General features: G+C 31.2%; 1 protein-coding gene across 1 annotated transcript; it reads left to right on the forward strand.

The window, feature by feature from the left end:
* The first annotated feature begins 12,848 nt into the window (after window positions 1-12,848).
* On the forward strand, window positions 12,849-15,564 carry LOC132712723 (GS homeobox 1-like). The gene is made up of 2 exons (XM_060695143.1): window positions 12,849-13,511; window positions 15,089-15,564. Exons 1-2 carry the CDS (start codon window positions 13,019-13,021, stop codon window positions 15,499-15,501), a joined length of 906 nt encoding a protein of 301 aa, XP_060551126.1. The 5' UTR covers window positions 12,849-13,018; the 3' UTR covers window positions 15,502-15,564.
* The last annotated feature ends 232 nt before the right edge of the window (window positions 15,565-15,796 follow it).

The following is a 15,796-nucleotide window of genomic DNA, read 5'->3' on the forward strand; positions in this document are numbered from 1 at the left end:
ATGTAATAAAAAGTGGTTAAAGCTAGCTCCTCGGGACCATGACTATATGCTAAGTCCAATGTTTCTAACATGTACAAGGACTTAGTATCTTGCGAGAAGAGTTTATTTCTTTTGACTCACTGTCATAATTTTTGACATGTAGTAATTTTAACTTATAGGAAACTTTATTTCGGAAACGGGTATCATAACAAATTTAATTTACTGTTTACATTTATGTATAGACTTGTAATGAGTCAGTTTGAAGATTTGTGAATAAAGTTATGGTATCCTGCTATTTCAGACAGAGTAACAATGCAGATAAACTAGTCATGTCTAATATCATAGACTGTCAGAAATATTAATATTAAGGTCTCCTCATATGAAGAAGGTGGGAGATTTAAGACTTAACAGTGATATAAAATTGTTTGTCTTTCAGAACTAAAACATGTATGAAAACTTCTAATTATGAGGTTTGATATACATTCATAATTATGATATATATTGTTCTGATGATATTTATTTTATATTGTAAAACCGTATATAAGTGCAGTACTATGAATATCCTTTTACTGGGTAATTCACATGAGTTGACATAAAAATTGTTTATTTATTTATCTTATACTTAATGGAATATTCTGTTTCTTGTTAACATAGTATCTGGGATACTTGAACTTTCTACTCTCAAAAATGTTTGTAATTTCTTTCTTGTGAATTTCTTCAACATATTTTTCTCACTTTTTCTCAAATCATAGAACTGATTTTACGTGTCCTAGCTAAAGCAAGAGTGAAAACTTCTGAAAATCAAATGCATAATTTGTAAAGGTTCAATACATTAAATAGGTGACCATGTGAATTATTAAGTATTTACATTAAACTTGTATTCTGTGAAAAAAGAGCTAGCGGGGACAACGTTTGACTTTTATACTTTTTCTAGAAGCAGACAAATAAATGGTTTAAACAAATCTTTAAAAAGAAAAATAAATACAAAAATTTTGTTACTTTTTTCCAAAGTTTGATAGCTCTGTCTAGTAATACTTGTTGTTTTGTTCAAGTATGAATGATTTCCAGAAATAAAATGACAAAGTAAAGAAAATATAAGAAAAGTTCAATCATATGACGGTCACGGTCATGTATAAATTATTCAACATGTCCGTTTGGTCACAAGTGTTGTTTTGTGCACGTATGACACAAATCTGTAGATAATAAATAACAAAATTATGACAACTAAACCATAATTCATTGGCAGTCAAGGTCATTGAAAACTCAAGGTCAATGCAGTTCAGCCATTAAGAAGGACTTTTTCAAGTATGTAGATAATCCATTGATTAATAACCAAGTCACAGGCAAATATAGCAATATATATAAGTAGTGAAAATTCAATAATTTGAGCTTCAAGGTCAAGGTCATAAATGAGTCAATATCAATTTGAGTTTGATATCCATGAAGGTCCTGACCTTAAAGATGTTATGTCGAAACATGAAGTTAATCCATTAATAAATAACAAAGTTATAGCCAGATACATAAATTTTTTTTTTAAATAATTTGACCTTCAAGATAAAGGTCATTTATGATTGAATGTCAAGGTCTTGTCTAGTGAGCTTGCAATTCTATCCTAAAAGATTGTTATGTTCAAGTTAGAAGACAATTCATTTAAAATTAACAAAAGAATAGCCCCTTTAGAAAAAATCAGCAAAAAATAAGCAAAATTTATAAATAAAGATCAAGTTTAGTCTAGTCTACTTAAAGGTCTTGTCTCAAAAATTGTTGTCGCCAAGTATGAAGACAATAAACTAAAATTTTAAAAAGTTATGATCAAGGTTAAACGCCGCAATGACTGTTATAATACCTCTATTCTTTGAAAATATGTCAAGCTTATAAAACTGGTTCATGTTTCCATAGCAACATTGTGACCATCAAAACTTTCACTTCCATATTGTGCAAAAAATATGTTAAATCTACCATTGTACTAAGAGCTTACAGTTTATTCGTTTGATAAACTTAACAAAAGTCCAGATTGCAATAGTGCGAGCAATTTGGTAAATCTCGCTGTTTTGCAGTGTCAAAAGATATGAAAATTGTTTGAGTTACCATTGAAATTTTCGTTTATGAATTCATTTAGTATTTAAATATCAACACCAACCTTACAAAAGCTGGAAGGAAAATAAGTTCGCGTATTTGAGAATAAAAAAAAACAATTTTATGAGACTGAAACATGTTAAAAACTGAAAAACTGAAAAAAATTCTGAATTTAGCTTGGTTGCTATGGTAACCAAATAAATAAAATAATCGCCAAGTGTGTTCTTGTTTCTGATTAAGCACAAAAATATGAACTTTTACTGAAATTTTGATGAATTTCTGACGCAGGGCAATTTTTCACTCTTGCTGAACCTAGCCCTTTAGGTCACGGTAGGATGAAACATACAAGTGTTAACTGTATCATTCGACACGCGAAATTAATAATCATGCCGTTATTTTAAACACGATATGCATGCACATATATGCTTTATTCATGATATGCAAACACACGCTTTCTCATGTTAAGTCGACTTTCGCTATCTCGAAGTCGCCGAGACCGTCCATTTCGAAAAACAAAATGTCGAGATAGACGTATTAGGGTTCGAACCAGGCAGAAACTGATTTTTACAAAAGACATATGCTTACCGTAAATCAATTAAAATAAGTATGATATCTCTATGTCTAGTTCTTTTTTTTGTGTTATGATAATATTTGATGGAAATAATTTAGTGAGGCTTTTTTCAAACTGACTTTTTTACTACCAAATTAGATACTGATATTTATCTTCTTTTATGTATTTTGCCTAATATTGTCACATTAACTTAAAAATCATATACGCCACATGGACATTTAATGGGGATCAGCAAGCACAAAAACTTTCATTCAGGTTACATAGAGTATATTATAGTACTGAAGCTGTTAGATGAACTTCCATCACAAAATAATTGTGTAATTACGAGCCAGACTTGTCAGTCATTTATTTTCTTTAATGCAATGTAATTGAAACCGAAATACATTTTTGAATAATTGAATTTTCAGAGGATTGCGCAAGAGTTATCTTACATCTTCTTGTTTTCTGACTATACTTTTTCAAAATCACACATAAAACTTATTCAAAATCCAACCGTTTTAATATACTGTATGCATAATGTTTAATATCACTTGTTTGGGTTATATCTTGGCGGACAATCCACCAAATCGGATTTCCTAGATATCTTACCAGTAATTGCCATTTTATTTTCTCTTTTATGCAGACGAGCTTTCATTAAAGTATGCACGCGCGTACATCCACATGAACGCCTTTCTTTCTTTCAAGTAAACATAATGGAATATAATATGAAAATGTTAATTTATTTTAAATCATATATTCACACAACATATTTGAAATTTTTTTTCGCATAAATTAATAAAATGAAATGCAGTCTACAAATTTGAAATTTCGCCGAAAACTACTTTGCCTTAGACGATTTAAAACCTTGCAATCATGGTTTATTTTAACATAGTCTATATTGACATATTAGTTAACATGATGCACTTCATTTTATACTAATTTATATATTCGATTGTAGATCTGTCTTCAAATAGTTTGCCAACATTCTATATACATGCATATTTGATTGAATAAACAACAAAAACTAACAACATTTTTTACAATAAGTCAATGTTTACTACTAGAAACCACAACTGTGAACAGAGTAACTGAATTCAAATGGTTACAGTTACCTCCCTTGCTTGTTAAATTTTGTTATCTTCATGCATCAATAAATCAATTTAGCTTTAAATACAGTAACCGGATACAAATACATTATACAGAGTAAATTTCTTCCCGATTATAAATTTCAATAAACTATATAGAGCAAGGTAATGACAGTCACTGTAAAAACAAATTACTTATTAGAGAATTTCAGCATGTTTTCTTTTACTAGGGTTGCATTTTCCCGCTACATTTTACAATAAATAAAGATGATATGATTAACTAAAACCATATTCAACTTTCATGCATCTCGGATATATTATTAACTAAAAGATTCGGAACAGAGTACCGCAATTTTACAATACGAATACGTGATGGTGTAAATATTTCATATTTCTCAACTTCAAATGAAGTTAATTTTTCCGTACTGTTGTAACGATTTTAACTTCCTATAAAATCTTGTATATTTTAAGTCTAAATCCCTATATCACTATTATAATTATGTCTTATTCGGAATGAACATACAATAAGAATTTTAAACACCGTATGTGTTTAAAAAAGAACACATGTCAATGTTTGTGGTCAAATCTGTTGTTATTCAAACAAAATGCCAGGGTAGTGATTAATCAAAATCATTTAAAGATCCTTTAACACATTTTTTATAGTTTTATATAAAAGATATGATGCTCAAATTAAGATTGATCAATATTGTATGTTCCAAAAAGCATTATTTATAAAGATATTACCGAATTTTATATTTCATTCAAATAAATGGAGGCAATTAGAAATTTGTTTTCTATAAATTCTAAGTCAAATTTTCCTATAAGAAATGAATGCATATAATCTAATCATTACATTTAATATGTACAAATATTTGCAATACATATTTTACATATTCTTCTTTGTTTGAAAATTGGTGTATTAGCATAATCATATACATATATAATTTCACGTAAGAGTGGTATACAACCTCAATACCAAAACATACAGGATATATAAAACACAAAGTTAAATTGAAAAAACCCTGATAGATTGTCGCAATGGTCTTCAATTTCTTTATCATAGTGTTTATCTGTGGTATGTTTATTGTCTATATGTTCAATAATCTTTGAGTAGAATAGAATAGAATAAAGTTCATTTCCAAATAAATGGGTCACATTCATAACATATAAATCAACCAAATAAATATATGACATTAAATTAGTTTATTGAAGTAAATATGATGATCCGTGGTTTTCGTAGTGTAATCAACTATCAAACATTTTTTAGTACAATACGGTTACTATTCCCGCATTGATGTAGCAATTTGCTTAACAAACCAATTTACATATAGTCTAGTGTGCAACAAAAAATTATAATTTTCACAATTCCAGCGTCAAGTATGTCAAAAAAAACTATTTTGCATTTCAATTAAAGTGAATAATTCTTATATGAACTAGGTGCCCCTTAAAGCTTCATTCTTATGTTGAAGTTATTTAAATGGATTAAAAAATACAATGTAGATACACATATTGTACTTGGTATATAACGATGCCTTCTATTATTTGTATTAAATATATGAGCCACGTCACGACAAAACCAACGTAATGCGTTTGCGACCAGCATGGATCCAGACCAGCCTGCGCATCCGCGCAGTCTGATCAGGATCCATGCTGTTCGCTTACAAACCCTATTACAAGTAGAGAAACTGATAGCGAACAGCATGGATCCTGATCAGACTGCGCGGATGCGCAAGCTGGTCTGGATCCATGCTGGTCGCAAACCTATTATGTTGGTTTTGTCGTGACGCGGCTCATATAATGTACTCTGTAACGGATTGTCGGGATACAAAATATACCGCTTAAAATCCTTTAACTAACGCTGTAAGAAAATGAAACCTTACGATGTTTTACCATTTTGTGATTTAGTTTAAAAGTAATTTCATGGGTTGAAGTATATAAGTTTTCTCGTAACTAGATAAATTTTATAAATTGATGATTTACATTTACATTTCATGTTGACGAAATTCGATTAAGACCTTAACAGAGTACAATGCCATTTATATCTTATGAAATCATAACACTTATTCAAATACAATTAATATATTAAAAAAAGATTCGGGAAAAGGGTTATTCCTCGAAAGCATTATTCACAACAAAATAACATGAAAATTGCAGGCTCGGTTAGATTGAGTCTTTACATGAGCGATAAAGGAAATTTGCAGCATCCTTCACGCCCCCTAACACCGGCTTGAGCGGTACACAATTTTCAACATTTAAAAGGGGAGAGGTGGCCTAGTTGTTAGAGTGTCTGCCTCTCAACCCAGAGATCATGGGTTCGAGCCCTATTCGGGTCACGACCATGTTTCTTCATATGACACCAGTACTGGTTGGTTCCAGGAAGTTTGGTACATAAGATGATAAAAAAGATGAAAAAAAAGTGAACACGACCGAAAACATAACAGGTTATTTTTTTGTTTGTTTAATTGGGTTTTACGTAACACACTATAGGTTATATGGCGACGTTCAAGCTTTACAGGTGGAGGAAGACCTCAAGTGCCCTTCCGTGCATTATTTCAGGCACGAACGGGCACATGAAGCAGAACCACCGACGTTCTGTAAGCAAGCGGAAAAGCTTCCTCACATGAAAGAATCCAAAGCCCCTGTCGGGATTCGAACCCATAGCGGTGAGGGGCAAGTGGTTTGAAGTCAACGAGCTTAAGCACTCGACCACGGACGCCCCCATTAACGCACCGCCCCTACCCGAAAAACAAAAGAACATATCACTATAATGCAGTGATACAACATTGGGTATTTCGTGATGATATTGTAGCATGTGAATTGGTTTATTCTTAAAGTGAGCATAGCGTATATAACTTTGCTTTTCTTCTCAGATTTATACACTTGCATAAGAGACGTGAAAAGGCCTTCTTTTGAAAATGCCTTCTTTCTTTCATACCATTTTCTTACAATATTTTAAAACTCTCAAAGTTATCGCAATAAAAAATGATTATTTTATCTTCCGCAAAGATTTAGCGGGGCAAAGCGTAGATGTAAATTAAATGTAATGATTTAAAGAGAGTAAAGTTAAGATAAAAGAATAAATAAAAAAAAACAGACAATAGGAAAATGAAAAAAACATTATGCATCAATAATATTTGAAATAACCAGCAAAAAACAAGGTCCAAGTTCGGTTCGAATTCCACTTCAAACGACAATAATATTATCACTCGGCTATTTTCGTCGATCAAATGAACAACACGAAGTAACTATATTGGTATAGATCTACATATACTGTACATACAAGACACCAAAAACAAATAGGTAAAATAGCAGGGATATCCTAGTCATAAACAAATGTGTTTAATCATGGACATTGTATAGAAACTTGGCAGGTAAATATTTTCAGACAATATAATACTATTTAAATCATTTGCTGCCAATGAATAAATATTCGAGCCGTTTAACGCACCTGAATAAAACCCCGTCCTTCCTAAAATACGCCACAGGAGCTTGTGCTGGTGTATCAGGGCCAGTGAGGGCATTAAGAGGGAATACTTGGGCAAAATAATGCTGGGCAACACACACAAGTAGTCTTCCATAAATGCAAAATAATTTAAAAGTTTTCATACGCGATGCTAATGAATCGAAATAGTTTGACATTAGGAATTCTTTCGTTGAGTTGACGTCTTTCAGAAGTACCTAAATAATGCCAATAGAAGGGATTGAACCACTGACTTTAATAAGTTTTTGAATCATCCAAAAGTTTTGAATGTCCTCAAAACCCTCCAGGGCAGTGTGACCGACGGAACATTTATTTAAATTCTGTTCTTCATTGCATGCCTTGTATTGCACCCCGGAACACGTTCTGGAGAATATTACACGAGGTGGTACACTTGACCCCTGTGACCATGGTCATTGTCGTCTCATTGACATAACAAAAGAAACTCTCCCTTGTCCATGTCGACATTCCATTTACCGTCAAGGAACACATAGTCCGTTTCGATTTTTGGTATTTGGCTTTCTTTAGGGATTCCGTTTTTCTCTATTTTCACAGATGATACATCATTTATTTGCCATATCGGAGACAAGTTCCACACAACCTCTAGGATTCAATTTAAGTTGGATAAGGTATGAGCTAGCGCCGAGATAAAGGCCAAGTAGCCACCTAAAGTCGTTATATGTGGCTTTCCTCTTATTACCTTCAGAACCTTCTTTTGATGCGGGGTCGTTGCAGGCCTCAAAAAGTGAATGGTATATCTCATGTCCGACATTAAGGGGTGATGGGCTAAGCTTTATATACCCAAAATCCATAACAGAGTTATCAAACCAGAAAATAAAAAGGTGATATAAGTTTCCCCTCAAATTATATACATTTTTAAGTTACCGTTTTAATATTTTGTGTGAAACGAACAATGTTTAAAATGATTCAAAATTTGAATAAAGAGATGGTCTTTCTACAAATAAGCAAATTTCTTATTACAAACACGTATCCAACGTATCAAAAGGTCTGATTTCTAACGTGCTTTGTTGACAAGCAGAGAACTTCAGGCACGATTGACGTTGTCTGAATGTTTCGATATATGGTTTGGTTTAAAACAATGTGAGCTTTTTTCTCCTTTGATATTCATCTCTTCTTTCGATGTAATTGATAAAGATTTTGAGCTGTTATTATCTTATTTGCCGACGACTTTGCAATGTTTACTACGAATCCTGCTATTTTACAGCCTAAAAAACATAGGCCTAATTCTGTAAATATAGATTCTTATATACTGTATTTACGGTGAGAACATTTAAACTTATTGAAACATTTTGTTTATGTATACAGCCTAAATGACTTTTGCAATAAATGCAATATATAACCAGCCATTCAGATCATACCACAATATAAAGATTTTATTAGATTAAGTAAAATTGGATGTTGAAACCAAATTGTTATTATTTGATATGATGGTCATCCCAAACTTTCTAAAGCTTTACGATGTAAGCCAGGTTGTTATAATAATTTTAAAAAAGGGTTTAAATTTGAAATTATGTTATATCATTGTTAATGACGATCTTAAAAATACGCACTAATAGCTTTTTCATTTTTAGCTAACATAATATAGGAATTGTGACCGGTCGTTATAATCGTAACTGAAAATATTGATATATTGTGTGCATTGTGCAACCAAAATGTCATTGAAAATGAGTGATATTTAATGCGTTGTTGTAGTAAATATAGGAAACCTTAAAATGAAATGTTGCAATAAATGGTGGCTTTCTAAAAATATTTTTAAAATATACTATTCACAAGAACAAACTAACATATTAAAGATGCTTTTAGGATTGTTAACAAATTAGATAACTATTGAGCCTAAAAGAACTATACACTTTTAGACCACCGACTCTGACATATAATTATGAAACAGTGTAACTGAAATTTTAGTTACAATGTTACACCTGCCTTAAAACCCGGGGATGACTTTTTTGCAAATTCAACTTAGAGTAGCTAAAACAATCATCTTCATAATTATCTTTCTAAAATAAAGAATCAAATCAAAACAAGTCACCATGAATTATCATTAATATATGATTAAAACCTCAATCTATTGATGGAATGTAAACATAACAAACTCGTATAAATAATTTTAGATCTGAGCTGAAGTGGAATTATTGTAATTAGTTTGGACATTTCCTTGTGGAATTTTTTTTTTAATATCAGATACTTCGAACACCACATGCTTTTATATAAATTGCCTTATATAACAAACAGTTCCAAACACCTGAGAAATTAGACTATTATAAATCAATTATTCATTTCCTTTTTCTACTTAGAAAAAATGTTTAGATGCATGAAAGTTTTTAAATCAGTTTCATACCTTGTTATTGCATTTTGATATACATGAACGATTATGTATTTATTTAATAAGCTTTCCCGTAAAGTGTGATCAAAACATGAATAACACCGCGTATATTTGTCGTTTTTTTCAACAATTTATCTTTAATTAAGATGAAAATATATGTGTTAAATAGGCAAGCCTGTATACTTACATTTACGAATAAAAGAAAAAATTATTTCTACACCGTTAACTGAACAAACAATTATGTGTCTATCACTATAAAGCGTGTTTTAATGATTAATTTAGCTAGCTCTGGTTGGATGTCGTTAGAAAATCCATTTATCTCTGCTTCTCTGCCATTAGACTTAATAACAAATTAAGAAAGTATTATATTTTCTATGCTAGGAAGTTGTTTTGCTTTAAAAAGGAAGCTGGTCACACTGTGATGTCAATTTACTATAATGAAATGTTTCAAGAACTCTAAGCTAGCAAACGCTTGTATTAATTTAACGCCGTCCATTTAACTTTATTATTACTCAATAAATTGCGCAATTTGTCGATTCCGCCCCTATTTTCAAAATATTTTCTTATTTATTGCCTACACCAGTTATTTATTTCTCCACAGTTTCCACCGCTTAAACAAAAACTCATAAAATGGGCAGACCAAACGGCGCTTCTCGCTGGTCCGCAAGTATTCAGTCACGTGACCTGTTTTTCATAACCAAAATCTTATTTGAAATTCACACCAACAAATTTGAATTTATTTCCTTACATATTAAAATACGCACGCGACCAGGACCTTTAGATTAAAACTAATGGCCCGTGTCAATTCTATCTTTTTGATTCTACGTAGAGGCGAACGTTCAATATTTAATTAATTAGATAAAATTAGTTTACTGTAAATGCTCCATTAAACGAAATGATATCAGTGCTGTCAAAAGCTGCATTTTTTCCACAAACAGACAAAAACTGGTAAGGAAGCATATGATTCTATTTCCGGCTAGTTATTAATACATATAAAATGGAAGAGAAATTAGCATCAACCGGGCTATCGCATGCGCATCTCAGTGCTCGTTATAAAGTTCATACGCATATCAAATGAATTAATCGCACTACCCTCATACATGATTTATCCTGCCTCACCGAACTAAGTATAATCATATCAAGAAATTATAAGAAAGAATACATTATCTAAAGAGAATTTAATCAAAACGTCAAATACTCAAATCTATTAGTACTGCCGACCCCTATTTTTTGTTTTACCGACGTATATAACTTTAAAAGACGTATCATACTTCCTATTAAAGAGGCATCTGCCATGCGTTGTGTTTTAATACAAAACTTGTTCATTCAGAAGGCAAAAGGCAAAGTGATTATCTCGATGAGGGCTTAGCAAAACAAATAATTTCAAGCACCTTTAAGTCGCCTGCATTTAATTTTAACAGCATCAATTTTCGTAAGTACTTAAAGAAGTCCTTGAGTACGCAGAATCCTTGCACAGAATAGAGTTAATTATCGGGGATTAGAATCCTCTTTATAAAGACCCTTTGTTGACTTTACACGTAGTTTACCATGTCGAAAACATGACAATAAATTAAATCTAAGCCAGCGCAGACTCTCAAGCGATTTATGACGGGTTTAATTACACCGGTCAAACATGAAACGCATTTAAGGACATCATTTCGCGCTTTTCCGCTACTACGATCATAACATTGTCATAAAAGGGAATAAATTTCGATAAAATTGAAATAGGAAGGCAGAATATCGCTAGTTTTATTAAAGGAGACAACAGCTAAGAGGTGACATTTTATGTCTAAAGTTAAGAACCAAGCACCTTTAAGAAGAATTGAAATAAATAACAATACATGGAAAATGAGACACGAGCATATGTCATGGAGTATCTCTGCAGTTTAAGATGGAAATTAAAGAAAGAAAATGGAAACTGATCTGCTTTGATAATTATTATATTTAAACTGAGTTGATTGGATGATTTGTAAAAAAATGAAAATGAAGAATTAATAATAGCAGGTTTAATGTTTCCACATAAAAACTAGCTGCTTAATAGAATTTACCTCTTTAAAACATTTCCTCTTCCCTTGTCAATAAAGAAAAGATTTTTATTATTAATTTGAAGAAAAAGACGTTCATTTTATATTCGTTTACGGATCAACGTCCCTTAGCATCTGTCCAGTTAGACCTGAATTCCCTGCAAACATGTTCGATTACCATTCGTAGTAAGACAATTTCATACTTCTTTTATTTTTTAATTGGATGAATATAACGCATTATTCCTATAATGAAATATTGATGAAACATGCGCAAATATTATGTAAATTGATAATGCAAATAGGAAATTAATTTACTTTAATATTTTTCCTTATAATCGAATGATGAATAACAAATAGATGGTATGACAGTTGGAAAATTAAATGTTCAAATTGATCCGGTCCTAGCAGTCATTAAAGCGATCAGGTAGCTATCATACAAAACATCTTAACGGTAGCGTCATGATGAAATTTAATGAAAAGGAGAAAATATGTTTACACCGGCTAAATTGATGGCTTCAGAGTCTCAATACAATTTATTTGATGTTCTCCGGTAAATCACTTTTTCTTCTAGGCATAAAAATTAGTTGATCAAATGCTTGCCGAACCAAGCGATTGAATAGTAATATTATTAAAAATCGTTTATATGCTTCATTACGAAAATAAATTGGGTATAAAATTCCAGCGTGATTATTCCGACACCGTTTTCTGTGACGACAAAATCATTTGTTTTCATTTCTTTGTTTATTGTCGCGATCGAACCGTAGGCAAAATTATTTACAATTCAAATATGATTTCCCTTATTTTTGAACAATAAACGATGTCGACCAATGGTCACTTAACATGATGACCAGACTAGCCAAACCTGCACGTGCCTATCACGCGACATCTTTTATATTGTTTGACCAGGACTGTACACTTGTGACACCGATGCAATCACATTAATGCCAATCTCGTTTTAAAATCAGACATTTCTCATATTTGTATAGGATTGAAACTGAGCATGAATGGAATCGCTTATCAAGAAAACATCAACCCCTTGACGCGTTTAATGATAATTTCTTAGCTAACGCCAATCACATATTTAACGTATCAAAGAACACTTCAGACTCGTTGATGCATTCAGTTTGAATGAGAAGAAAAAGATTTATTGCTCCAAAGCGACGAACCGAGAAGGTGGAGTCTGATGTTAGGGGATAATGATAGGGAATATTCGTTCCAGCCCCTATTTATTATATTGATTCGTAGCGGCTCCACCCTTATAGTTCATATTTGTTCAAATGCCCGCATACAATCATTTTTCAATTTAGTTAGTGCATCACTAAATTCATCTATTATTTTACAAGTATTGCAGAAGATATTTATTTCAAATTTTAAAAGCTTTAGAGGGCACTTGTCGGTAACTGAATGGAATTGTTCAATGCTGCAGAGCTTGTTGAAAACTGAATAAGCACTCTTGTACAATAAACACTTAATTTTGTGACAATGTCTAGATCGTTTTATGTGGACTCTTTAATTGTGAAGGAACCAAGTTTATTTTCTAAGGATGAAGGGCGACAAGGAAGTAGATCCTCGTCAAGTCCCCAGCATGCAAATACAGCTTCAACATTATCCCCTACAAGGATTTCAACACCGACAAGCTTACATGCTTTTCATCCGGTTCCATGTTATCCACGTCATCAAGGTGACGTTATGAGCTTGTGCTGTCCGCTGTGCATTCCAACGCCTTCACAGCTATTTCACGACAGATCTGTGAAACAAATAATGCCACCAACCAGCGTGCCAATATCCTACTCTACAACACCAGTGTCATCAACAGAATTTCACCTGAGAAATTTGCAAACATCTAAAAGAAATACTTTTGACAGTTCTCACCAAATCATTTCTAGAGATCAGGGAACAGAAAAACACAGAAAGTCTCCCATCGACAACGATATAAGCATAATAGATCATCGTAGAATTAGATATGGTGGAATCGGTACGTAAAAACTATTTTTTTTTTTTTTGATATTTTGTACGATAATCATCACTATAGAAATTATTGTCTAAATTTCATTTTAGGCGCTTTGATATTTTTTAAAATATTAATATCTCTCTTTTTTATAGTGACACATTTAAAACTTATTCCGTTCAGATTGTAGTCTATTTGCTATTAATATTGAGTCTACACTATTTTCTACCTACTATTTAAATTTTATTAAGATAACATTTAGTGTATTTTACTTACAGATTTCCTTAACTTTTCAATAAATATCTAAATTGATTTAAGTACTTCTCACAGGGACCGTTTCTTAATAAATTTTCAGTGATAATGAATGGAAATAAATTTAATATAGTTATTTATAAACATGAAGTAACTGCTGATTGAAATTTCTGGTTGAAACTATAGATAAATAAAAGAATTGGTAAAGTTACAAATCTATAAGACAATGTAAATAGCAGATAATTAGAAAATAACTAAATATGCATATATATATATCGCATGTTATATTCAATTTGCTATCTGTTTCAAATACAATAAATTTCATTAAAGAAATTAATATTGAAATATATCTGAAACGAAATCATATACATTAGAATATCAGTAACATTTCTAATAACGCTTATTTATTACGCACCAGATAGTTAAAGAAAAATGGTTAAGGTCATAATATATATAAATTAATATATTTTTCTGATTGATTCCATATTTATGCTAGTATGTTCAGGGAATTATTAATTTTTGCTGACCAAAACTGAGATGCAGAAAAAAATCAATTATATTCATTTTTATTCTTTTTATTTAATAAAAGATAGTAATTATGTTCGATCTGAAAACAACAACAAGAACTGCTCTGATAATTAAGAAATATTAAAACGTACGTAGTAAATTATTAATACATTTACTTTTTTCTGATTAAATTATCATACATGTTTATCAAACTTTGTTCGATACATTTAATTTGTAATTTTGTTTCGAGATTCGTTTATTATTTGGAAAATAATTAATTTATTGTGATCAAGTAAACTACAGAAATATTTGACAATAAGAAATTTATCAATTTGCATATCATTTAAAGTGAAGAATTATATTCATTTAGACTTTCTTTAATGTCAATCGTGGAACTAATTTTGTATTTCCACGCTATTGAGCAAATTTACTCCCTGAACCAAATACATGGGAAATCAAAATTAACCTTAAATATGAAAATCAGAAAAGCTATATATTATTATTTGTTAAAGGATATTATAATTGTTCTTTTCAATTCAATTAATTTGTTATGTATTCAATATTAAGGAAATTACCATCTAATCAATTCATTACAAAATCAAAATTATTATGAAAAATTATGACTTCGTGAACACATTCATTATTGTAATGCTTGTGGAAATAGCCGCAGAAATATTTTGTCATTTTATAAAACTGTTTTTTTTTAGTTTATTGAACTGTTAAACGTTTCATTAACTTGAACAATAATATAAATAAGAAACGTTTTTGGCATTTTATTATATGTTGCAAAACCAGAAGAATTTATTAACCTATTATAAATCTAGTTTTTTAATTTATCGTTGTAGGGGTTACAAGTTCTACAGAAGAAAGCAGTAAACGAATAAGAACAGCTTTTACAAGTTCACAATTGCTCGAACTAGAACGAGAGTTCCTGTCAAATATGTACCTATCCAGACTAAGACGCATTGAAATTGCCACCTACCTTAACCTATCAGAAAAACAAGTGAAAATTTGGTTTCAGAATCGAAGAGTTAAATATAAGAAAGACAGCAATGAGGACTCAATAGAGAAGTGCAAATGTCTCCGAACATGTAATTCAAAAGGTCATCAACGGAAAAGATCAGATGGTAGACATCATCAGCATATAGAGATAGACAGTATAACCAGCACTGATGATGACAGGTATCTCGATGTTACATCTGAATGTGATGCTGATAATGACAGTATTTGTGCTAAATCTGAAGAATCAGCTACTTAATTATACAAACTGATCAATGACAGTAAATCAGAAACTAACTAAGTTGGTGTAACAAACACTAGGGCCACGCTGAAAATATTTACTTTTGCGAGAAATATCCTTAGTGTGAAATTTGAAGAACAAAAACACAAAACCAGTGTCGTATCACGCCCATTCTTTAAATAACTTCTAATCAATATAGAAATAATTAATTTTCAAACTATTAACAATATTATAGCAAGTTCTAAAATCTTTCTTGAAAGAGATGTAAATAACCTGTGGATACTGTATACTCCTGCACAATACCGACAATAAA

Source organism: Ruditapes philippinarum, unplaced genomic scaffold (genome assembly GCF_026571515.1).
Source record: "Ruditapes philippinarum isolate M1 unplaced genomic scaffold, ASM2657151v2 ctg3117_1_1_1_1, whole genome shotgun sequence".
NCBI lineage: Eukaryota > Metazoa > Mollusca > Bivalvia > Venerida > Veneridae > Ruditapes > Ruditapes philippinarum.